The 26,328-nt window shown below is 36.1% G+C and overlaps 2 protein-coding genes across 3 annotated transcripts; one reads left to right on the top strand and one right to left on the bottom strand.

The window, feature by feature from the left end:
- Positions 1–8,230: 8,230 nt before the first annotated feature.
- Positions 8,231–10,502, top strand: LOC110718929 (alpha-amylase-like). The gene is made up of 4 exons (XM_021897869.1): positions 8,231–8,326; positions 8,749–8,881; positions 9,348–10,153; positions 10,248–10,502. The coding sequence occupies exons 1-4, from the start codon at positions 8,231–8,233 to the stop codon at positions 10,500–10,502; spliced, it is 1,290 nt and encodes a 429-aa protein (XP_021753561.1).
- A 1,042-nt stretch (positions 10,503–11,544) lies between these two features.
- Positions 11,545–15,754, bottom strand: LOC110718479 (rop guanine nucleotide exchange factor 1-like). 2 transcript variants are annotated; one of them, XR_002510920.1, is made up of 6 exons: positions 15,247–15,631; positions 14,597–14,713; positions 13,974–14,497; positions 13,184–13,537; positions 12,484–12,997; positions 11,545–12,131 (listed from the first exon to the last, which is right to left on the bottom strand). XR_002510920.1 is itself a non-coding variant. In XM_021897307.1 (5 exons), the coding sequence occupies exons 1-5, from the start codon at positions 15,527–15,529 to the stop codon at positions 12,569–12,571; spliced, it is 1,707 nt and encodes a 568-aa protein (XP_021752999.1). In that variant the 5' UTR covers positions 15,530–15,754; the 3' UTR covers positions 12,167–12,568. The 2 variants fall into 2 exon arrangements, 1 of the variants encoding a protein (XP_021752999.1); XM_021897307.1 differs by lacking the exon at positions 11,545–12,131 and having other exon boundaries at positions 12,167–12,997; positions 15,247–15,754.
- Between the last annotated feature and the right edge of the window lie 10,574 nt (positions 15,755–26,328).

Here is a 26,328-nt window from a genome sequence, read left to right as displayed (position 1 = left end):
GGAGGAATGGAGTTTCTCCAGTCGCCCCTTTTTCAGTCGTCCTAATGGCCCAAAGAACATGTGGTAGTTCATCTGCCCATAGGCCGCCTGCTCGTTCAATTTTTTTCTTGAGACCGTCTGAGATGATTTTATTAAAGGCTTCTACCTGGCCGTTTGCTTGTGGACGGCCGACAGATGCAAAGTAATGTCCAATTCCTTGGTCTCCCAACCAGCTTTTGAGAACAGGCGTCTCAAATTGGGGACCATTATCAAAAACCATAGACATGGGAACCCCGAACCGAGTGATGACGTTTTTCCAAATGAATGAAATTACATCTTTCGTCTTGATTCCCTTTACAGCCTCCGCCTCTACCCATTTAGTGAAGTAGTCAACGGCAACAAGTATATACCTTCTGCCGCCTGTAGCAGGCGTATATGGACCCAGAATGTCCATGCCCCACTTAGCAAACGGTAGTGGGCTGTGAATGGTAGTGAGGTCAGTAGCCGGACGGTGAATTAATTTGCCAAACCTTTGGCACTTGTCACATTTTTTCACCATCTCCATTGCATCTGCTTCCAAAGTAGGCCAAAAGTAGCCCTGCCGCCTTGCCCTTTGAGCAAGCATCCTACCACCTATATGGGAAGCACAGAAACCAGAGTGAAGATCATCTAGTATCTCTCGTCCCTTTTCAGGAGTAACACACTTTAAGAAAGGTTGAAGGTGCCCCCTCTTGTGCAGTTCCCCCTGTATCATTTCAAAACAGGAGGCTCGTTTTTTTAGTGATGCCGCCTGTTGAGGATCATCCGGCAGTGTACCGTTTGTCAGATATGCCCTGATTGAATCCATCCAGGTTGAGCTTCTGTCTAGAATTCCAATAGGATTTTCCTCGATGCTTCTCTTCTCCATTACTTCCCAAAACACAGTTCGAGGAGTATCGGAGGAGGCGGATGATGCTAATTTCGAGAGTGCATCTGCCTGGTTGTTTTCTGATCTCGGTACTTGGATCAGATGGAAATCCTCAAGGGAGCCGACTGCTTGTCGGACCGCCTGTAAATATTTGATCATGGCCGGATGTGTTGCTTCGTATTCGCCATTGTACTGACTCACTATCAGTTGTGAATCAGAACAGGCGTCTATTTTCCTTGCCCCGGCCGCCTTACACATGCGGATCCCGGCTAGTAAAGCTTCATATTCTGCCTCATTGTTTGAAGCCTGGAAACTGAAGCGTAGAGCATACTCGAACCTGTCGCCCTCTGGAGATTGACATACGACGCCTGCTCCACAACCGTTTGAAGTAGAGCTTCCGTCCACATATACCTTCCAGACTTGTTCTGGAACTTGAGAGTCAGGAGGACGAGTCATCTCTACAATAAAGTCAGCAAAGGCTTGCCCCTTCACTGCTTTTCTAGGCTCGAAAGTAACTTCGAGACTCTGCATTTCTATGGCCCATTTGATCATTCGTCCGGAGGACTCCATGGTGGTAAGGGGCCGCTTGATCGGTTGGTCGGTATACACGACGACTGCATGTGCCAGAAAGTAGGGCTTCAATTTTTTAACAGCCATGAAGAGTGCAAGACCAAATTTCTCCACTAGGGGATACCTCAACTCGGCATTTTTCAGTACGTGACTGACAAAGTAGACCGGAAGTTGACAGCCGTCCCTTTCAGCAAGGAGCACCGCGCTTAACGCATGATCAGAGACGGCCAGGTACATGTAGAGATTTTCTTTGGGCAAAGGGCTGACCAGCCTTGGCAAGGAATGCAAGTGAACCTTTAATTTCTGGAAGGCGGCCTCAGCATCCGGCCCCCATTCAAACCTTGCCTTTTTCTTAATTGCCTGGAAAAAGTATAGGCATTTGTCGCCTGATCGGCTTAGAAATCTTCCCAAGGCCGCCAGACAACCTGTTAACTTCTGAACCTCTCGGACGGTACGAGGCGACTGCATGTCAATGACCGCCTGTACCTTCTCAGGGTTCGCCTCTATTCCTCTCTGGTTGATAAGGAATCCGAGAAATTTCCCAGACTCAACTCCAAATACACATTTCTTGGGATTGAGCATGACATGGTGCCGCCTGAGTGTGGCGAAAGTTTCTCGGAGGTCCGTCAGATGATCTTTCTGAAGTTTAGTCTTAACAATCATATCATCAATGTATGCCTCGACGTTTCTCCCAATCTGATCAAAGAACACTGTGTTTATCATTCGTTGGAATGTAGCCGGGGCATTCTTAAGACCAAACGGCATGACCGTATAGCAGTATAATCCCTGATCAGTGACGAAGGCCGTCTTCTCCTGATCTTTCTTCCACAAAGGAATTTGATGAAAACCAGAATAGGCGTCCATAAAACTCATCAAGGCATGGCCGGCTGTTGAGTCGACCAGGTTATCAATTTTGGGCAGAGGGTAACTGTCTTTGGGGCACGCCTTGTTCAAGTCTGTGTAGTCTACACACATTCGCCAGGTGCCATTCGGCTTTTTAACAAGTACCACATTTGCAACCCAATCTGGGAAGTAACATTGCCGAATGAACCCTGCATCAAGTAATTTTTTGACTTCGGCGGCGGCCGCCTGACCTCTTTCTTCACCATGGATCCGCTTCTTTTGCCGTACCGGCTTCTTTTTTGGATCCACAGCGAGTTTGTGTACTGCCAGATCAGGACTAATGCCTGGCATTTCATGGACTTCAAATGCAAAGATGTCCTTGTATTCTTTCAACAGGTTGTGAAAGTCATCACCAAGGTTTCTCAGAGCAGTCGTCCCAACTTTGACTGTTCGGTCAGGGCGGGAGTCGTCTAATATCAGGTCCGTATGCTCACCAGCCGGCTGAGGGCGGAACTCATCCGGCCGGTCCTCTGCCAATGATTGCTATTTTCTTGCCTTTCTGGCGGACTCTGTCTGGGACGCCTTTCTTTTTCTGTCGCCTGTTTCTTGAACAGGCGCACTTTCCTTGACATTGTCAAGGTCTGTTTTTTCTCCACTTGACCCAGTGGCCTTAGCAGTGGGTTTGACATCCGAGAGATAGCACTCTCGGGCCATCCTCTGATCTCCCCTTAGGGAGCCGACTGTTCCATTGTCCCTTTCAAATTTAAGCAGCATAAGTGACGGGATTATAACAGCCTTGGCACTATTCAGGGTTGGGCGACCCAGAATCATGTTGTAGGCAGAGAGTTCCTCTACAACTAGGAATCGGACTACCATGTGTCGTCCTACCCCTTTTTCGCCCAGGCGGACGGGTAGATCAACTCGTCCCAGTGGGTGGACGACTCCTCCTCCAAACCCTATTAAAGGGTGGGAGGCCGGATGTATGCAGTCCGTCTGATATTTCAGTTTTGACAGACATTTGCTGCTGATGAGATCTGAAGAGCTCCCAGTATCTATGAGGATTCGACCAACTCTCTGGTTGGCCACTTTACATTCAATAACGAGAGGGTCGTCATGCGGCCCCCTTATTCCTCCTAGATCCTCTTCAGTGATGACAATCTCAGGAAATGTATATTTGGACGGTCGTTCTTGGTGAACGGAATTTACATCTAACCGCCTTATATTATCTTTGTTGCCCCTAATAGTGGGGCCGCCTCCTGAGAAGCCGCCTGCAATGGTGTAGACGACTGCATCATCTGTATCGGAACTGTCGGCCTGTTGATTCTTTTTGGCCGACTGCTTTTTTGAGGAAGTATTCCCCGTAGATTTCTTGACATAAGTGTCAAGATCACCTTGATCAGCCAAGCGGTCTAGGTACCGCATGAGACTAATGCAGTCGTTGGTGTGATGACCAACGTCATCATGATAAGCACAGATTTTGTCTTGGTTCCGGTTGCTCGCAGAACCCTTCATGGGGAGCGGTTTCTCAATTGAGAGCCGTCCCTTTATTTCTTTTAGGATAAACTGGTTATCCTTGTTAAACACATACTTTGGGGAGTATGGTTTGAATTCCTTTTTCTTCTTGGCCGGCTGTTTAGAGGAATCAGCCGCCCAGACCCCTTTTCTTTTATCTTTGTTGGACGACTGTTTCTGTCGTCCTTCTCTATTGTCGAACCTCTTTCCGTCCGACTGTTTCATTGTACACAGATCAGTCGCCTGTATATAGGCTTCTGCTTCAATCAAGGCCTCTTGAAGAGTCGCCACCCTTTTTCGAACTAAATCAAATTTGAAGGTAGACCCGTCTTTGAGACCTCTAAAAAAGTCAGTATAAGCTACCTCATCCGGTAACCCTTGAATCTGTATTCTCATCAGGTTGAACCGCCTGATGTAGGAACGAAGCCCCTCCTTTTCACCCTGCTGAATTGTTCCCAAATCAAGGGTCGTTTTCTTCGCAGGGATGTTCATTGCAAAGTTGGAGGCAAATAAGTAAGCAAGCGTCCTGAAACTGTTTACACAACCAGTCGGCAGGTTGCCGAACCATTGCTGTGCAATTCCCTTGAGAGTTGCTGGGAAACACTTGCACCAAGTGGGATCATCCAACCCTTGAAGGTACATCAGGTTGGTGAATGCCATCAGATGGTCTTCCGGGTTAGTAGTGCCATCATAGGCGCCTACTAAAACATTTTTTACTTTGGCCGGCTGAGCGGCTTCAGTAATTTCCTTGGAGAAGGCCGACGGCTGTTCACCAAGTCTAAGCAGCCGTAGCTGCCAGTCCATAGGTTGGACGTTTTTTGCTGCAGGTCCACCAAATGGAGGTGGCTGCATAAAATATTGTTGTTGCGGCACAAATGGCAAATTTGGTACCGCCTGCGCACTATGAAAGCCAGACTGTCGGGAGGTGCCGCCTGACTGACTCTCATGGTACGACTGAGTTGGCCTCATCGAGGCATTTCGCAAACTGTCCTGAAAATTTGAAGTAGAAGCCGACTCTGATAATCGGTCACTCCTCTTCTGCTCTAGCAGGTGCCGAGCATCTGTGAACGTTTGCTTTGACCCGTCCGCCTGAATATGACGAACCGGTTTCCTATTTCCCGTAGGATAACGGAGTTTTGTGAAATCAAGAGCAGACGGCTCCCGCTTCTTAGATTTAGGATGGGGAGTCGCCTCTCGCCCTTGAACTGGCTTCCTCTTCAGTGAAGTGGAAGGTTTTTTGGCCGCCTGCTCTTTGACTGAAGCAGGCGGTTTTTTGTTGATCAACTCTTGGATCTCTCCCTTGAATCCCCTCATGAAGGTCATGAGTTCGTTCCTTGTGATCGGAGCAGACCCATCAGTCGGCTGTTGCCGAGCAAGCGGTGCACCTGCTGGCTCGCTTCCTGTTTGAAGATACTCCCGTTCCCTTATTTCAGTATGACGGGTACGGCGGGCCCTTAGGGTCCCGTCTGGAGCTGTATGAGTTTCAACTTCAAATTCACTTTCGGTATCATGGTCCGACTGAACTTGAGGGTCGTCTAGGGGACGCCTCTTTTCTGGGGTCGGTACAGACTTGGATGCCATCTCTGAAGTACTCTCCCCACAGACGGCGCCAGATGTTTCGGGGTTTTCTGATGTCCTGCGGGAGAGTTACAATTCCGAGACTGGAACCGGACGCCTGTACCTGCAAAATAACGGAGACTCCTGAGAGCTCCGCCTCCAACGGTCAAGTTAGTACCTGATTAAGGAGTAATTAATACAGAAATTAAAGTAATAAGGTCTCTCTAGGTGAGAGTATTTAATGTAGGTAATCTGCTTTGCTAGCGAGATCAGCCGGTTATTAGTGTGTTCCGTAATGTATTCGGTCCCTGATTAATGAGGATTAATCGAGTATTTATAGCCTTGGGAAGCGTGCAACTCTCTAGGTTTAAGGTAAACCTAGGGCCGATCGGGCTTCTAGACTGAAATGGGCCTTGATGGCCGGTTGTCCCATTTGGCATGGGTGGACACGTGGCGTGTCTTAAGTGGTCCATGGAGGACGCGTGGCGGAACCTGGTTGGCCCACTTGTCAAACGGAGCTTGGTGGATAAAAATCCCCTAATCACATTTTAGCAAAGCATCTTTAACAATGACGATATAGATCCTTAAATCATACTTCCACTGTGTATGTTGTATCACCTGCATGATTTCTTTTCCGTTATCTAATATACATTTTACACGATATTCAATGCAATGCAAATATTTGGATGTTAATTTGATGAATAGTTATATGTGAATAATGTGATCCAACGTAATAATGTTCGTTTATTCTTGTACGCTGTATATATTAGTATATTACCAAAGATAGTCAAAATTTCTTAAATTAGTCTTGAATAATTAATAGAACAATGAACACATCAATGAATGATTGTAGCAAAGTGCGTGGAAGATAAGATCATAAAGAGTTTGTTGATATGGGATCTTTTGGGATAGGGATGAAAGACATAAATTTGACGCTGAGGATATATTTGGAGTTTATCAATCCCAATAATTTTTGATGATAACTGATAAGTTCATTATGATAAGGTAAGTGTGTTTTCAATAATAGACTTAATTTTGAAAGAAATATGGTTTTTGGTCTAAAGATTTAAATAAAAGAAAGGTTGAATTATCTAGTATCTATGTTGTACTTCGTATTTACGTTTATAGATAACGTGTTATGTCTAAACTAGTTTCTAATTTTTTTTCCCCGGCCTCCAAACAAATCATAACAAGAGAGGCCAATTACATCCTTGCTTGTCGATATATGATGCTCAATTATATGAGTCGAATCACATCAACTTAACTAAACAAATTCTCTAAGCATTTTTTATATTGTAGAGAAAATCACGAAGAACATATAGTTTAATTAGATCCACTATTTGGATATGTAGTATCATGTAAATATTACTATAACTAAGTTAGTTGACATCCACACAATTCTCACATTTATTTCCGCATATTTAATTCTTCGGACTCAGACAAAACCGATTTTGATTACTGGTAGGTTTTTTGGTGACCTTATATTTATCCAACAGATTGAATGACTGCGTGGTATTAAATGCCATCAAAGTGGCAACCTAAGCCAGAGTATGAGAAAAATCGCTCGCGGTTTCATCGTGAGCAGTTGCAGCGCATGCATGCGGATAATCCTGTTATCTGCTAATCTTATACATCCGCCTCAGCAGTCAGCATGACCTGTATTTGGTGATTGCCTTGTCATTCCCTTTATCTATATTACTCCATTATAACTTATATGCTTTTTTTTTTATTTATCATAGAGAGTTTCATTTATCTATTACATAAATATTTCTCTAGGACCTTATAATTAGTTATGTGTTACGGTGTTTTGATAGCCGATAGAACCTTTATAGTAATTAGTTATGTGTACGTAACTGGTTAAATTGATAATTTAAAGGTAACATAGATGATTTCAATCATTCAAATGACCTTCCGAGGTTTTGTGAGAACCGTGGGAAACATTTGATCTCTTTTCTTTTTGGTCCAAAAAACATTGAAAATTGTCAAAAATCAAAGATAATAATATAATTTATCCTTTCATTTCATTTTTGAAGATTTTGGAATCTAATATCGAAAGCTCAAGTGATGGTTGGAGATGCTTCTCGGAATCATATAATGTTGTTTAAAATTATATACATCCTCTAATTAATCACCTAAAGACCCTTGGTGGCTTTCGGTCAGTGAAGGTCAGGGGGCGTGTATTTATATATGTAACTGGTTAAGCCGATAGTTTAAACGCAGAGTAGATGGTTCTAACAACCTAATTAGTCTCCCAAGGTCTCAAGGAGTCTAAGGGTTGCAGCTCGTCTTCTTTCCGTTTTGGACCCGAAAAAGTTGAAAATGGTCCAAAACTAGCTATAGGCTAATAATCAACGCTTTTAGACCATTTTTGGAAATTTTGAAACCTAATATTGCAAGATCCATTAGTATTATTATTGTACTTTGTATCTATTTTAAAATGTATATTCTTATTTTAATTATCTAGAAAGATCCATTTAGATTTTGGTGCAAGAATACAATATGAATACACTTAAGTAATGTACAACATACATATATACATACATTGATACATACTTTATACAATACAGAGTAAATCTAAATCTATAATTATTAATGTAAAAACCTTAGAGTGAAGAATTATTATAATCACGGTGCAAGCAATTGGAAAGCCATGCAATTTGTCAATCAATGCGGCTAATCTGACCACCAGAGTTTATCAACTTAATTTGTTTGCACCGAACAACGTTGTAAAATCTTATCTTAAAAATAAATTCATTATACATTAACATTTTACATTTTTGTGGCTATAAATACGCTTCATTTGGTATACGTACATTCATGCAAATACTAGCTATCTACTTATATTACAAGTATTTTCTAAAGATGAAGATCAAATGCTTCAACTATCTCTCTTTTACCTTCCTTTTCTTGTCCTTCTCTCTTTTACTCAATCTTGCTACTCCTACTTTGTTGTTTCAGGTATGTTAAACACTAATCAAAAGTAAGCATTTTTTAATACTAGATTAGATAGACATCTACATTTCAATTCTTATAATTCGACAACCTTTCGTGTGTAAATTATAACTTAATTTGTTGGAGGTTCGGAGGTAGGAGATCACACTCTGAGTCTATATCTTTCCAACATTCTCTTAGGGAGTCTGGTGTGTTACTACATAATTAAGCAGTGTTAATATATAAGACTTGATAAAAACAATGCTTAAGGAATTTTTTTTGTATTTGTTTAATGAAAATGTGACATTATATTAACAATCTTAAGATGATGACATTTTTTAAAAAAGCGCCTTAGGAGAGTTATATCTTAGCTTAATCTTATAGCTTGTGTTACATTTTGGTTTTTTCACTTTGAATTTTTCTCTGAACTAATTCTCCATTGTTATTAGGGATTCAATTGGGATTCATGCAATAAGCAAGGAAGTTTATATAGCTTTTTAAGCAACTCAATTGATGATTTGGCTAGAGCCGGAGTAACTCATGTGTGGCTTCCCCCGCCAAGCCATTCAGTTTCACCCCAAGGTAAACTTTAGTTTTTTTACAACTTTCTTTGTCCGAAATTAATATTCATAGCTTGGTGATGACGTAATTAAAATAAACTAGAAAAATATAATGTGACAAACAGTTAAATTTGAACAGAAAGAGTACTCCGTACTATTTTTTGTTACAAGGTATGAATAATTCATTGATAATTGTTATTTTTTGATTCTAGGAATATTTTAAATTTACTTTCCTTAAAATTAAATTATTTGAAAACATAGTATTTGTCTTTAACAGTGGACTTCCTTTCACTTTCTGCTTATTTGATGACATAGGGCATAAATTAAATACCCTGCAACACATATGACAAGGCAAACGGTTTTTTTTTTTTTTTTTTTTCTGTTTTCCTCTATGCGTGTTTGTGCGCGCGTGCATTTGGCAAAAAAACAATAAGAACAACCTAATCAATTATCGAGTAATTAATTACTAATATTTATAATTATTTCAGGGTATTTGCCTGGAAGATTATACGATCTCGATGCATCGAAATATGGTAATCAGATGGAATTACAGACACTAATCAGCAATTTCCACCAAAAAGAAATCAAATGTGTTGCAGACATAGTCATAAATCATAGAACTGCTGAAAAACAAGATGGAAGAGGCATATACTGCATGTTCGAAGGTGGAACACCGGATGATCGTTTAGATTGGGGTCCTTGGGCTATCTGCAGAGACGATACTCAATACTCTGATGGTTCCGGTAACCCTGATACCGGAGATGGTTATGCTGCTGCCCCGGATATTGATCATCTTAATCCAAGAGTACAAAAGGAGCTTATAGATTGGATGAATTGGCTCAAGGCCGATATAGGCTTTGATGGTTGGAGGCTTGATTTTGTTAAGGGTTATTCTCCTAGTATAACAAAGTTGTACATGGAACGAACACAGCCGGATTTTGCTGTAGGGGAGTTATGGGACTCGATTACTTATCTTAATGGTGCACCTGACTACAACCAGGATGCGCATAGAAGTGAGTTGGCTCGATGGGTGGAAGCCTCTGGTGGAGGAGTGGTTACCGCGTTTGATTTCACCACGAAAGGGATACTTCAGTACGCGGTACAAGGGCAGTGGTGGAGGATGAAGGACCCTAATGGAAGGCCTAGTGGACTTATTGGAATTTCTCCGAAAAATGCTGTTACTTTCTTAGATAATCATGATACAGGTTCAAGTCAGAAGCTTTGGGCTTTTCCGTCTGATAAAGTCATGCAAGGATATGCTTATATCCTCACCCATCCAGGAATTCCATGCATAGTAAGTAACTAAATCCGAACAGAGGTAGTATAATTTCGTAGTTAATAAAAAAGCGACTATATCTTCACTAACAATGTTACTTCATCTATTGCAGTTTTATGATCATTTCTTTGATTGGGGATTAAAGGAAGAAATTATAGCATTAACATCCATAAGAACAAGGAACGCAATATCTGAAACAAGTAACGTGAATATACTCGCCTCTGATCCTGACCTATACATGGCAATGGTAGGTGATAGAATCATAGTGAAGATTGGGTCAAGTATGGCGACAGGCAATTTTGTTCCGCCAAATTACAAAATTGTGACGCATGGAAACTGTTACTGTGTATGGGAGAAGCAAGGCTAAGAATTAAGTTTCTGAAAGATGTTACATTACTTTTTTGTTGATCGATCGAATGTAAACAATTCATGAATTACAGTGAAGCTTATGGGTTATGAACTTATGATCTCTTTACACCTTCAAATAATTGATCGACTAGTTGTTCACTTGTTTGCTGATAGATTTATTAGCTGTTACATTACAACACCACATATACTGACTAACTAACGAAAGTGAGTAAAAATGTAAGCCAATTGCCTCATCACCCATGATATTCAAATGATCAGTTAACGTAGCAATTATGACAGTTTTGGTACCAATTCTAGTCTTAATGGTAAGCACAATAACACTTCCCTGCTTCAGCTAGAGCAGGTCATAACTCATAAGTAAGGCCACAGCCGTGGTCCGAAAAGTGGCCAGTACCACCCTAAGGCATTAAGTAGACAATTGGAACTTTGGAAGATTGCAAAGGTGAAACTCAAAATATTATGTTCAGCAAAAAAACGAATAATCAACCAAAACGGGGCCAACCAAACCTGACCATACATGATTAGTTCTAGTTTTAGGCGTTTAGCAGTTTAGCTTAACACATTTATCTGGTCCAAGTAAAACGGCTTCAGAACAAATACAAAAAAGCTTGAGAAAAATTAAATCCGGTATAATTAATAGCGTAGGACGAATTATGACGTTTTAAAAAAAATACTAACAGCAACTCGATTCATAACTCCCAGTAGTATATTATTGAATTTATATCAGCCCAAACATACAGCTTTTCGGCTGGAATTTATCTACTCGATTTATAACTTCCTCCTACTTGTCCTCAATGGCTGTCGAATGTGTAGGTTAAACCTCATCTTATAAAGAAAACCTGACTTGATAGACTGAACCCAACTCCAAATAGAACCTGTACACGAGTCAAATGACGTTTCATCCTAACACCATTTATCAACACATAAATAGACGAGTGGGACTTTTTCCTTCTGACACACAGGGCAATACCAAACAAAAAAATGTTATGAACATTAGCCTTACCATACTGGGTGGTAAAACTGATAATGAGTAATTGATTTCATTGATATATTGTACAAGTGTGTAGTCTGTACTACATATTTAGCTAAGCTTAGTGCTATTGGAGATATATTGGTATCATAGTGAATTTCATCTAGTTGAGGACTTGAAGCACTGAGTATTGACGAGGGAGTGTACATCCATAAGACAGTGCTAACAGGAAATAGGAGTTCAGGAATAGCAGAAGCAACGAAATTGCTTGTAAAGATCATTACAAAGGCTTGCACTACCCAAACAAACTCACTGAAACTTTGTATCCATATTACATGACCTGATTTAAGCCATTGCAAAAGATCAATGCGGCTAATGGTTGTATCATACGTATTACTCCGTACATGACAAATAGACTCATACTTGATTGCCCAATCGAATAATCCACGATTACATAACTCGTATCAAAATTGACCCTAGCTGACCAAACAAGATTGTATCGTGATAAACTAATCAGCTTAAATCTGGAATAGTCCCCAACAGTCAGCACATTGGCTTAAATTGATCGATTACTAAACCAAATAACTCACAACAGCTCTGCACCCGAACCAAATTCACCAAATGGAACTTCTTCTAGATGACAATCCTTACCAGCCCCTAAATTTGATGGAAAATGAAAACCACTTAAAAAATCGAGTAATCAAAGCGCATTTGATTAGGAAATTAAAGAGCCCTCCTTTACATATAATCTCAGGTTTCCTGGCAAATATAGAAAGTACTAAACTATTATCCATGACTATAATACACCCTCGTCTCTTACCATCTTACTATCCCCTCTCTATCCATCTACTAATGATTGACAACAAAAGAGCTGTAAACATAAACATTTTGAAGAAAGACTTGCTAAAAATAGGTCCTAACATATACTGAATCCTCCTCAAAAACCTAGTACGGAGTAGAGAATATTGTAACTAACCTAATTTAGAGTTTAAACTAACAAGAAACTTACTGCACAGATGATCTGTTGCTAGAGAATTTACAGAGAAGTTATATTTAGCTGTTCTGGGAAGGTGCCCTCTTAAGTATTGTTATCATCAGTCTCTCTCAGGAGCATCTCCAGGTGCTTTCCTCGCACTCAGATTCCCTGGATGTGCCCAGATCCTCTCAAATTCTTCTGCCAGTGTTTTATCAACTTTCACATCCTCTTCTCCTGCTTTAAGGTTCATTTTGCTGAGGGTGGAAAGTGATCTAGGACTTCCTCCGGCAGCAGGGGAGAAACAGAAGCTTGGGGTAGCAAATGGTGAGCCATAAGGAGTATGCTGAATAGAGAAGGGGCTAGGTGACATACGTTTTTGGATTGGGAGACCGCCAAAACCTCCTCTACAGAAGAGCGATTTGGACTCTGAAGCTGATTGTTTTACAGCATCGTCCACAAATAATAAATCATCTATTCTAGCCATGATGTTAAATGCTAAGCTCTCCAAAACTCTTGAGTAGCTTTCTAGTATTGCTTGCCCAACATCCTGCACCACGGGATAAATGCAAAATTTTCAGTACTTTCACTATAAGAAATGCATGCCTTCCAGCAATAACATGGCAAAAACTTTCATCACTTCATGAATTTTAAATCCAAGTGAAAACAACAATACAATATTACTTCTGGGGTAATTAGCAATGATGCAGCAAATTATGGGGCATCAACAAAGTACCTTGTTAAACTGTATCTTGCTCATATCTAGAGCTGTTTGTGGAAGTACAGGGAACCGAAGCTTCAGGAACCTCAAAAGCGTTTCAGCACGTCGTGCAAGAACTTGATTCTTGTCATTATCGGATACAAGACCTTTGACCTTGCTACCCCAAGTTGCTCGTTTACTTCTAGACTGACCTGCAAGTCTTTTCTGATCTTTCAATCTCCAGACATGAACCGATGCCTCGATCCTATTGGCAACTTCCAAGATTTGATGTTCCGAAGACAAGTCAAGGCAATCAAGTAGGCAATCAGGTGTGAACAGCTCAGCAGTTACGTAGCGGTATATGACCTCTCCTAGACAATCTTTTCCGTTCTGCCAAGGCAAGTTTTATTAATCAGTAAGCACATTGCTACACAGAAGATGGATCAATATCAGAGAAAACCACATTGCAAAGTAAAAGATGGGACATGTTGGACATTAAAACTTGGACGACAAGAGCACAGATTCTAGGAGCAGAAGCTGCAGAATGAATACCAGTACTCGGTCACAGAAAAACAGACAAATGAGGGCAAATCTACAAAACTCTACAGACTAAATTCAACCTATCAATAAAGGCAATAACTATCACTCTGATGAAAAACAAGCATAAGGTATTACTACACATTGTACTGGACTGATCAATGGAATAGTTTAGAACTCGTGTATTCAATTTTAGTTGCAGCAGCCAAATGAGTGAAGATTATTTTACCAAAATTACAAGCATCATCACACCTATATCAGGCAATAATGGTAAAAATAAGCTTCTCACCTTAGGCAAAGACTCCAAATAAACGTCAGGAATCTCCATCTCAGCAATGACACTGGTATTAATAGCCATAGCAGCCTTGAGAATCTGATTAGTACAATCCCTACACTGCTGCAACCTCTTCCTAGCATCCTCAGACAACCCACGAGGCGGAACTTTTGGACACGGCAACCACCACTTCTCCTCCTGCCGAACAGACGGCCGACCATTAGACACCGCCGTTTTAAGAGGATCCCGATCATCACTCTCTCGGTCAGCATACGAAAACTCAGTCTCCTTAAAACCTTCAAGCATGCTAAGCAGCATTGCATCCAATTTCTTAAGAGCAGGCAGATTCACATACAAATCCGACCTCGGCCTCGTTGCCATGACCTCAAACGAACCCCCACCAGGAAACTCCTGTACCGATGGGACTAATTCAACAATTGAGTCACTCACACATAACAACCATTCCATTTCTCTGCACCACATCTTCTTCCTCTGCGACGCTAACGGCTCCAATCTCCATAACTCCCCAAAAACAGTAGCTACCCAATTTCAACAAACAAACCAAAATCAGACTAAAATTTTACCAAAAAATCTAACACCATCAAATTAAACAAAGTACAGAATGTAAGTAATTTTACCAGCAAGATTGGTAATTGCATTTGAGATAGCAAGAGCAGTGCAGACACCCTTTCCACCACCAGACATGTCCTCTCCCAACAACAACTTTGCAAATCTCTCTTTCATCAACTCTACCTCTGTACACATCAACAAACACAAAAACCCAAAAAAACCCAGAAATTATTATATAATTTTTTCAGATATACACAGAAACAGTCAATATAATGAAAAAAAAAAAAAAACAAATGCTCAAAAATGGAAATAACACAATATAGGAATACTTTGACTTATAACCCATAGATTAAGCCACAGATTTATAATACAAGGCCACCATTTTTTCACTGACCCAAAAAAATACAAAAACAAATTAGACAAAAAAAAATTAAAAAGAAAATGACATTATTATGATAAATCAAATCAGTCTCCATTCGCAGAAATTTCGCCATTGATAAATCCAATTTTGTAAAAAAAAAAAAAAATTATAGCCGACACATTAAACTGAAATTTCTCCAAAAAAAAAAAAGCAACCCAAAACACAAAATTAGAAATGTCATAATAGTACAGTACCAAAGTAAAATTTTATACAAAAAAAAAAAAAAAAAAAAAAAAAAAAAAAACAGAGATCCAAAGAAAGGAATGTGAGTACATTTAAATTATAATTTATATTTACCGGAAAAATCAGAGTCGTTGGATTGAGGGAGTTTGATATCATCCCAAAGAACGGCGTCTCGACCGGAGATAACCGGAAAAGCGAAATGAGTAGCGGCGAAGTTGAAGTTTCCGGGGTGTCGAAGAGCAGGGGAAGAGGTAGAGGTAGAAGGAGCAGCATCAGGGTCAAAGCGAAGGAGAGAGAAACTACTAGAACTTTCAGATTCACTAACATCTGCACTTAAACAGTAGCTACCACCACCTCTATCGCTTTGTTGGTCGTCTTCTGAAGAAACACTACCCATTGATGATTGAATCTGGAAATGAAGGTTTGAATGGTGGAGATCTGTTATTGCATTGTGGATTGAAAGGGAGGGGATGGTGATGGTTGTTGTTGCGGAAGGATGAAGGAGTGATAATGGAGGAGGAGAGAGAAAGTGAAAGTGGGGACCAGAGAAAGAGAAAGAGAGAATGTGGTTTATTTTACGGAGGAGGAGAGAGGAAGAAAGATGCTTAGGGTGCCCGACACAGACACTGTGGTTTTTCCCTTGGTTTTTGATAAGGCCTTTCTCTGCATATAACACATTTTTCACTTTTTTTTGTTTTTATTATACTTCTTTTATTTTCCCATTTCTTTTTTTTTTTGGGGGGGGGGGGGTGAGTAATTTTTTTTTTATTATTATTTTACGTTTTTTAACCTATAAAAAATAGGTAGTAAAATGGATAATCGGAATTGGACATCATAACCTTACTAATACGATAAACATGATCAAGATCAAGAAAGATAGAGTTATAGGAGTTATATGAGATATATGACAATATTGATAGTATTTGGATAGTATTTAGCTAGCATTATCTTTTAGAGTATCACATGTGTATATATATACCTTTCTTGTACATTCAAGTAAATTAATCAAAAAGATTATCACAAAGTATTTCCGCTGTGCATAAACTTAACACTTACATATAATAATGTCATAAAATTGAAAATACTCACCTCAAAAAAAAAAAAAAAAAAAATTAAGGATTGGCTCTTTGATATCCTTTGAACACGAGAGGTTATCAATTATCATGAGCCTTCATCCTTCATGTTAAATTCATACAATAGTACTCCGTATATGATCATATTTCATAGTATGGTATACAATCATATTCTTTGAACACATTCTACTTCCATTTAATGATTCACTACCACAAATATTATCTGTTTTGATGTGTAACCATAAATAGAACAAAAATTTTAAAAGTAATAAAATCAAAGATTGTAACAGCTCATAATAACATTGTCATTGAGATCTTTTAAAGCGCGAAAAAGAAAGTTATATACTCATGTATATCATATAGGGTCGTTTTACGAATTTAAATCATACGCAGTATTTAAAAATCACTTTCAAAACAAGGTAAAAATTGTGCATTGCATGAGTTTACAACTAGCTAGTTTCCTCTAATTGGAAATGGTAGACATAACTTACACCTCTAGCTACAATTAGCTAAGGGCTTAAGGTAAAATTGATCATATGTGACCCTAGGCTCACCCCATAAGATCATGTATATGGAGTACTAGATTTGGGCTAATTACTTTGTACGTAGTACATTTAAATGTACTGCGTATAACATAAACCTTAGCCAAAATAACATTTATAATTGTTCTTGTTGGTCTACTGTTTACCATATCCCTCTCAATTAATTTGATGTCACATTCTATTTATTTTCTTACCAAATATTGGAGAAATTGGCAAGATAAGATCAAATCACAATGGCGCTATAAGACCACTATCAGCAGTGAGGAAAAAAAAAACCTCTCAATCTCTCTCTACCCACTTTCTCACTCCTCCCATACAATTTCTCTCATCAAATGTTTTTTTCACTACATCAATGAGGAGAAAAAAAAACCTCTCATCACTTTTTCCTCCACTATTTACTATACCCCACCATAATACACATCATCTTTTTATTTTATCTTTATTTTGAAATAATGTTTATACTACATATTTAATTTTCCAATACAATTAAAATATGTGAAAATAATTTATTTTTTAATTACATTTAAAAATAATTTAATAAAAATGTATAATTTAATAACAATTTATAAGTTTTATATTTACTTTTCAATTACGTTTAAAAATAATATAATAAAAATTTATAATTTTTATATTTATTTTTCAATTACGTTTCAATTATGACTTAATAAGATTGTTATTTATTTGTCAATTACGTTTTAATTATAATTAATATTTTTTTTTTATTTTTCAATTACGTTTTATTTATAATTTAACATTTGAATTAGTAGCACATTTTTTTAATGAACACATTAAATAGTCACATGGGAACTTCAATAACGGTAATACAAACACATGGGATGTTAAATAACGGTACAAGTACGAACTAGATAAAAGTGGTTCTACTAAAATAAAATACAAACACGAGTATTAAAACATAAATAACGATACGGTTACAAATAACAAACTAAAAAATTATTTATTCAACCGCATTATGACGAAAGTTCTGCCATATGTGCTCCACTAAATCTTGTTTCAGAGATGAATGAATTTCTCTATCACGAAGGGAAATCCTTCTCTCCAAATACGTGTTGAAATCAATGTTGGGTGGTCGCCCGACGTTGAATTCAAATGGCTCGTTGTTAAACACCGTGGCACTTGTGCTCGGGTCTGCCCGCCTCACCGTACGTTGTGGTCGATCTTCTTCGTAGTATCGTTTCAAGGATTAATAAATTTAACAGAAATAATAATAAAGAAATTATTATAATAATAATAATAATAATTATAAGAATACCAATAAAACTACTACTTTTTTAAAATTAACACTACTACTACTACTAGTAATAATAATAATAATTATAATAATAATAATAAAAATAATAATAATAATAATACTAAATAATAACTAAGGTTTTTTTTTTTTACGAATAATAATAATAATAAAAATGATGAAAATAACTCAAAGAAATTGGGAAAAGAAGGAAATTTGTAGTATTTATAGGTTTTTTGAAAGTATATCAAAATATATCAAAATGCATGTCTATTTATAGAGAAAAAAAAAATATATCCGTTGGTGAATTTTGTTTTTTTTTTTTTTTTTTTTATAATTACAACGGTTATATTTACCTTACAAAAATATAACCGTTGTAATAAAAGCAAAAAAATCTGATTGGTTGGAAGGATAAAGCCTGACGCGTGTCGCATCCCCATTGGCTGGGTCTGACGCGCGTCAGGCCAGCTGCCCCCTATTTTTTTTTTCCCTTTTTGCCCCTCAAAACGGCGTCGTTTCGCCCTTCTTTAAGGCAAAACGACGTCGTTTTGCAAGCCAGAAGGGAAAAAAAAAGGGAAAGACGCGTGTACGAGTGGGGCCCACTTGTTACTGTTCACGAGTATTTCCCCTCAACTCTTGTGCGTTTTCCATTGCTCTCAACGGTGAGGGTTTTTCCCTCACTAACGTAATGCTCGGGTATTTTTTTTACACCCTTATTTTTACTCGTGAGGGCTTTTCTCCTCACTGCTGGGAGTGCTCTAAGAAAGAAGAAAAAAAAAAGCAGACAAAGAAGCAAGCAATAAAACAACGTATGGCCCAGAAATAGGCACAAAAAATTGATGCCGATGATAAGGAAATAGTATAACTTTATATGGTCTATTAAACTGGCCTTGGTATTCGGGAACAAGAGTAGAAAAACCCAGTTATTAAACTAATAACAAATGTCAGCAAAATCCTTTATTTGCATAATTAATTTTAGTTTATTCCTGGTACTTTTTTATTAAGCTTAAACCGGCCGTATTACAACTTTTATGAAATTTTATTATTTCCTACTACGAGTATTAAAATCATGAGTCAAGCATTTTTATTGTAGTTTTCTTATTAGCTCTTTTTGGAAATTAATTAATTAGCAAAGACAATTACGAGTTTATTAGTTTGACTAAAGTAACAATTAATTATGTTTAGAGAAACCCTATTAGAATTAGCATTAGCTAGGCATGCTATGGAGCCCACCATTACAATGCATTCATGGGGATGTGGGCCGGTGGAATTCCTTTAGTTTTAATGTTTTTTAGAGGAAGAAGAACAAGGGGTAACTTCGGGTTTTCCCTCTTTTGCATTAAAAAAAAAAAAAAAAAAAAAGGAGAACAAGGGGTAACGAATGATAAAGTAACAACATGATAATGTAACGTTTTTCTTTGTTAACCGTAGAGTATAGACTAGCAAGTAGCAACTAAGGCCTAATTATGCAATGAAGTATGGAGCTATTGAAGTATCAACGTATGGAGGAGTTACGATGTGTCTATTTCTGAACATAGTAGTTGATACACAAGTCTTGTGACTTTTGAATTGTGATTGAAATTTTGACTTGATTTCTAGTAATTCAACCAAATTACTCCTATGGTTGAAAATTTGACTTAATTCGTAGTAATTTAACCAAACTAACTCGATTGGTTCGTTGATATTGATATCACATACATACTTGTAAAGTTGTAAGTAGGGGTATTCGCGGTGCGATTTGGATTCTAAACCGCACCAAAACGCAAAATTGTGGTTTGTAATTTTTTTCAAACAACACCAAACCGCAGTTTGCGGTTTAACAACACTTTTTTTAAAATTATAATCTTTATTTATATATTAAAAAGCGTTCCTAAAATATAATATATGCCACGTTTCACCTTTTTTAAAACATATAAACATCACATGTCAGCAATATGTGCTACGTGTCACTATAAACATGACATGTCTCCTATGAACATCACATGTCAACAATAACATGCATGTATTAGGTTTGACAACTAAAAAATGCTTATAGCAAGACTTAAACTCGAGACCAACAATTTTTGTGCTACAAGTCTTACCATCTTAGCAATTTATTTATTGTTCTTTTATGTCCGACAAAAACATAGTTAACTTAGATAAATAATCACTGTTTTATTATACAATTTGTTTCCATTATACCCAGTACAATTTTATTTCCAAAACAATGTATACAATTTTTCACTTTGAAATAATTAGTGTTTTATTATATAATTTGTTTCCATTATCTATACAAAATAATAGTTGTTGAATGTCTTTAAATATATCATAACATATCATATATTGAATATGGTTCTCAATACAAAACTTATGAAATCTCAACATAATTATCAAGACACTAAGAAAAAACAATCAAACTTGATTAGCAAACTAAACAAGTACAAACTAGCAACCCGGAGCATCAATCCGGGCCACACATTAGTTATTTTTTTTAAAACAAAACTTTTATTTTATTTTGTAATTATTAATTTATAATTCAAATATTAATTTTTTTTTATTATTTTTTTTTACCTTTAATTAGCTATTAGTCAAAGATTAGCTCATATATTTTAGTTCTTTTATATTTATTTTAATAAAAACACAGTATAAAAACCGCAAATCGCATTAAAGTGCGGTTTGCGGTGTCATTTGGTCATTTTTAAAAACCGCACCGCTATTTTCAAACCGCAAACCGCACCCTGTACAACCCTACTTGTAAGTTGTAAATGCGTAATAGGTTTCCCAAATACTAATGAGTAAGAAAATGACACTACAAATTTGATTGATTTTTATGAGTAACAACTTAAATAAGTGCATGATAATTATTGACTTAAATGGAATGAATATTAGAAATGGAGTTGAGAGGAAACAAATAAAAGGGAGAAAATAAGTCTTTTTATCTCTTACATTTTTTTTTGTTTGAAATAGGAAGTAACAAATTGGTGGAAACCATTACCCCTACGTAATTGCAATTGTTATCCAAACATTCTAACCAAACACTTGATAACTCGGTAATTTACTCCTCAATTTACACAATTAGGTTCAAAGATTTTCCTGACTATTGTCTAATGTACACTTGTATACTCTTGAATATAATCATAAACTTTCCAACATTCGCTTTCTCATAACTCTGTTAGGTAAGACTAATTATTTAATTGAATTCATTTCTAATCCAAAAAAGACTTTGACCAAACATGCTCCAAATATAAAACATCCTAAAAATTGTTTTGAGAATAGTACGAGTACTCCGTGTATGATAATCACATACATAGTATCTACTACTCTGCATCGAGTACGTTATTTTGAAAGGAATAATCATAATCACCACCAAATTTTTATTCTGGGGGCGAGTATTTAGAAGAAAGGACTATTAATAGTATTGACCAAATTAATTAAGGAATTAATAGGGAGTTGCACGAATTGATTAGAAGTAATTACCCATTTATTTCATTTGAGTGCAATTTTAAATTAAATTTCCTCTGTTGGTCAAATTATTTTCACGAATTTTGTGCCCTTTTAGAAATTCACACAAAAGTCTTGAAATAGAAAGTCCAAAAATTTCTTCAAACTCATAATAATGACTGTTTTCGACATTTTTTGAGCTCAAAAAACCTGCTAAAAATATGGACAGAGAGAATCAATCATATGAGGGAAAAAAAAGATTTAATGTATTGTAGGATTTTGATTGCGTGTTTTCTGAATTGGAATAATGCCATTTTAGTGAACTTGGGAAGCTTTTTTGGGTTTGAAAATTTTGAAGCATCTCATTGATTTCTTTACCCTAATTCAGTAATTACGTATCAAATTTATTTACTTTATATATTTTTGGTAGTAAAAAAAAGGTAGGTTAGGATTTCCTTTAATATCCACGTTTTGGTTTATGATTGGTTATAATTCTTTCATCTATTAATTTTTTTTGAAGCCACCAAATCCATAAATCCATTTCGATATTTTCAATTGATTCGTTGTTTGAATTTTTTTTGGTGCGGTTTGTGTTTTAAAAAATTAACAAAGGTAAAGCTGTAACAAGTAGTACTCCGTAGTGGAATTCATTGGGATGAAGAAAAGTGAGAAAGTACATAGGTTAGCCTAGTCTTTTTGTGAAATGATCCAAATGGATTATTGCTCCTCTTGTTTTTTCAAAGAAAAAAGATTGCATGTAGTGAAATTTTCATTGTCAATAATAATTTTATAAAATTAAGAGATACAGCTAAAAGTTACACTAATTTAAATCGGCTTTGAAATATTCGTATATGAACCTCGCCTTTCTAAAATATTCTAAATTTGATAAAGTTTTCTTTTTTTTTTAATGAAAATTTTGAAAACTTCATATTATATTAGACACAATAACATATTGAACAATAATTTTGGCACACCCATTTTGATAGCACATTGTTTTTTACTCTCCTCAATTGAAAACGTGCCAATATCAATCAAGGATGTACAAAGTTCAATTTTCAGTAACATATGTCTATGAAAATACTCCGCAATTTATAGTGCTTGGATTTATGCATTCACAATTTGACATACAAAAAGATGAAAGCGTTACAAATACTCTATTTTAACATAAAAATTACTCCGTATTTAAGTTTACCCAGACCCGTCAGTTCTATAGATAAATCGTCATTAACTCGTTACTCATTACTGTACATTTTATCATCACTGACAGTAAAAAAAAAGGTGGTCACAATTCACAAATGGGTGAAAAGCAAGTTTAAGCACACGATTTAATCTGTAGAGGCTCACGAGTTGGATGTATCAAGGCCGTTAATAGCAGCAACATAAAGTCATTAAATTTATGATGACTGCCTCCTGCTCGGTTGTTAATGATACATGTGCATGATTGCGCCATCTCGTCTCAACTGCTGTACACTCTGCTCTAGACAACCATTTTTTTTTTTACGACTATAATTTTACACTTCACATGATAATCAGCGATGTTACGCTGTTTTACGAGCTAATCATAGTTTTTGGAGAATGGGATTATTGCATTAATTACCCCTTCTCGTTATTCTAATCTCTACTACGAGTACCACTGTAATTAATAAGGAGTACTCATATTCTATATAGACGTCAACTATATACGTAGGCCCTTCTTTTGAGCTGTTTTGTTCCACACTATTTTGCTCTGTTGAAATCTGCTTTGCTGAGCCCTGTTTCGCTGGCCTAGAAGCTCAAAAGAACAGGGCCGGAATATCTTGAGATTAATAAAGATTATTAATCTTGCATACATCATTTGTTATTTATAATTCTTTAGAAATGTAGTCTTATGCTACACTTGTAGTTAAATATTGTGGAGTATTGTACTATTGGAGTATTAGTTTATAATATGCTCCTAATTGTGCTTTAAAGGGTTATTGTTATAGGATCTTAAGGCAAAATCTTGATTTCATGCGCCTATGATAGTAAACTGACGTAAAGAGTGGATCAACTTATGCACGCTTATTTCTTTATTCTCACAATTCATCATGGTATCTTGTGGGTTCACCTAGTTTGGTTGTTTATTTATTTTCATGATTTACCAATAGATCAAAACAACGTTTTTTTAATCAAAAAGCTATGTACTACACTCAAATGTATGTAATTCACCTAAAGTGAAATAGAAATCTGAACTCCCATATATGCATCTAACGGAAACTTGTATATCTAGACTACGCATTGATCCATACTAACAAATAAAAGTCTAATTATAAAATTATATAGAGTGTAATTATAACAAAGTTTTACCCACACAACTAATTGAAATATTTTGGTGTATGATAACTTAACAAACAATTAATACATGGCGTAGTAGTAAGTAGAGGAAGTCAAAAAGGACAAAAGTTATAACTATATAAGCCTCTTTCCGTATCTCCAGTCTTACTAGCATGTTTGGTTAGTGTATTTTTTGGATTGGAAACGGATTCGATTAAATCGATACCAATAATAGTATTGTACACCCGGATGCACCATGCGCATGGTGCACCCAGAAGGTAGAAAGAATATGCTTTTATTTGACAAAGAACATACCGTGTATGACAAAGAACATACTTATATTTGACAAAGAACATACCTATGTTTGATAATATGTTCTTTAACATATGTTGATTAAACATGTTTTTTGGGTTTCAATAATACAAAATATGTTCTTTAAATTTGGTTCGTATGTTCTTTGAACTTGGCACGTATGTTCTTTGAGGTAATGAATTCTTTAATGTATGTTCTTTAGTTTAAGTTCATTAACATATGTTTTTTAACTTATGCTCTTTAACGTATGTTCTTTAACTTATGTTTTTTAACATATTTTTTTTAATTAATTTATGTTCTTTTAGCATATGTTATTTTGAATTTTGAAATTTAATTTTGAAAATAAAATCTTGAATTACTTTTAGTTGAAAATGATTTTGGAAAGTTAAATTTTTGGAGAGAGAGAAAACTATTTTTGGGGAATTGATATCTTCGATAAAGATTTTTTCCGTTAATGTATATTTTTTCATGAAATTTTAATAAAGTTTTTATTATGTTCTTTTTGTAATGTCTTTATGTTCTTTAGTAATGCATGTTCTTTGTTAAAAATAAACATGTTTTTTTTCAAACATCTAAATGTTCTTTTTCAAACACCTATTATTTTTTCCTCCTTTTTTTTTGTTTAACCGGGTGCAACATGCGCATGGTGTACCCGGGTGCACAGACCATCATTAGTTTGGCCTGGTTAGAAGGCTTGGTAACAATTATTTTGTTAACTCTAAAAAATTTAAGGTAACAAATACCCTTACCCTCCTCAAACACAAACAAAAGGGAGCAAAGTTTAACTGATTTCTTTTCATGGTCAAACCAAACAAATAAAAAGGTAATAGTTAAATAATTCCTTCCCCCCTCTTATTTATTACCTTTTCATTCCGTTTAAATTATCCGAACCAAACACCCCTAAATCTTTTAACTTACATATGAATTAGTGAATTACGAAGAATTTTACAATTAGCTCCAAGATGTAAAGTTATATTTCAAATTAATATTCAATACAAATCAGTTATAGGAAGCAATATTATATTGTAATTTTGTAACAAGGATCTCAATATTTCTAATTGTGTATTTATGATCTTCTTATTTATACTCCCTCCAAAAATAAATGAATAAATCTTCATTATTAGGCCCCGTTCACTTCACCTTATTTTTACTGAACTGAAATTATTTTTACTGAACTTGAATTATTTTTACTGGACTGAAATTATTTTTACTGATTTTCTATTATATTTCTTTTTTATAGTTATTGAATTTTACTGAACTGAAATTATTTTTACTTAATATTTTTTTTTAAGATGAAGTGAACAGGGCATTAGTTTGTAGTTAACTTGCATTGATTTATTTCCAAAAAAAAAAACAATTGATTTGCTGGAAATTGCGTCTAAAGGTTGGCATAGCAGAGCAACTAATATCTGAATATTTAACTACCTTAATCTTAATACCGTACCGCAACATTATCTAGCCAACTAATAAGATGTATTAGTATATATCTAAAAAATCAATGAAATTCTATAAAACATGATCTCTAGTCGATCAAATGTCAAATTATGAGATAATCATAAATAATTAGTTAGCTGTTAGCTAGCATATTATCAAATTAAGTTAAAGCTTGCTCAAGATAATCTATATTATTACGCCATATAATATAATTATACAAAATAAGCTTGTTTACAGACAGCTTATACCGTATTAAGGTGTTTTGTTTAATACTAATACATACTTCGTATTATTAGTTCTCGTTTGCATTAGAATCAATTACGCATTTACGCGTCTCGCTACTTTAATATTAATCGTACATAGTCCTAACAGTCCTAACAAGTAACAACCTCAATGCATGATAAATTATTTTGTTAAATGCATGGCTGCTAACAATAACATTATTCAGTTATTGCTGACTGCTTTTTACGAGTTGGCAAATTGCCTTCAATATTAGACCTAGAGGTGATCATTAGATCATGGGTTGGGTTTTGGTTAAATTGTGTCCGAACTCACTATTTCATGCCAAATCAGGCCAGTCCAAAATTTGGGCACATAAAATTTGTTCAAACCATGACTTTGATCAGATCAAGGTATTAGACATGGTAGTTCAATACTTCAACGGGTAAAAGGATTAAGTCAAAATTAAAATGTTTTATTTTTTTTTAGATATTGTCTTATTAGTCACGGTCAGAACAAGGATAAAATGAAATTCAAGAAAGTTAGTTCCGATAATGTACTTTCTTATAACACATGCTAAAAGTTTTAGGGTTAGGATTGATGGAGGTCTCCCATGGGAAATAGTTAAGAAGGGGAAAGGGGAATTCAATACGACGAA

Source organism: Chenopodium quinoa, unplaced genomic scaffold (genome assembly GCF_001683475.1).
Source record: "Chenopodium quinoa cultivar QQ74 unplaced genomic scaffold, ASM168347v1, whole genome shotgun sequence".
Lineage (NCBI taxonomy): Eukaryota > Viridiplantae > Streptophyta > Magnoliopsida > Caryophyllales > Amaranthaceae > Chenopodium > Chenopodium quinoa.
This window is presented reverse-complemented; position numbering and strand designations above follow the sequence as displayed.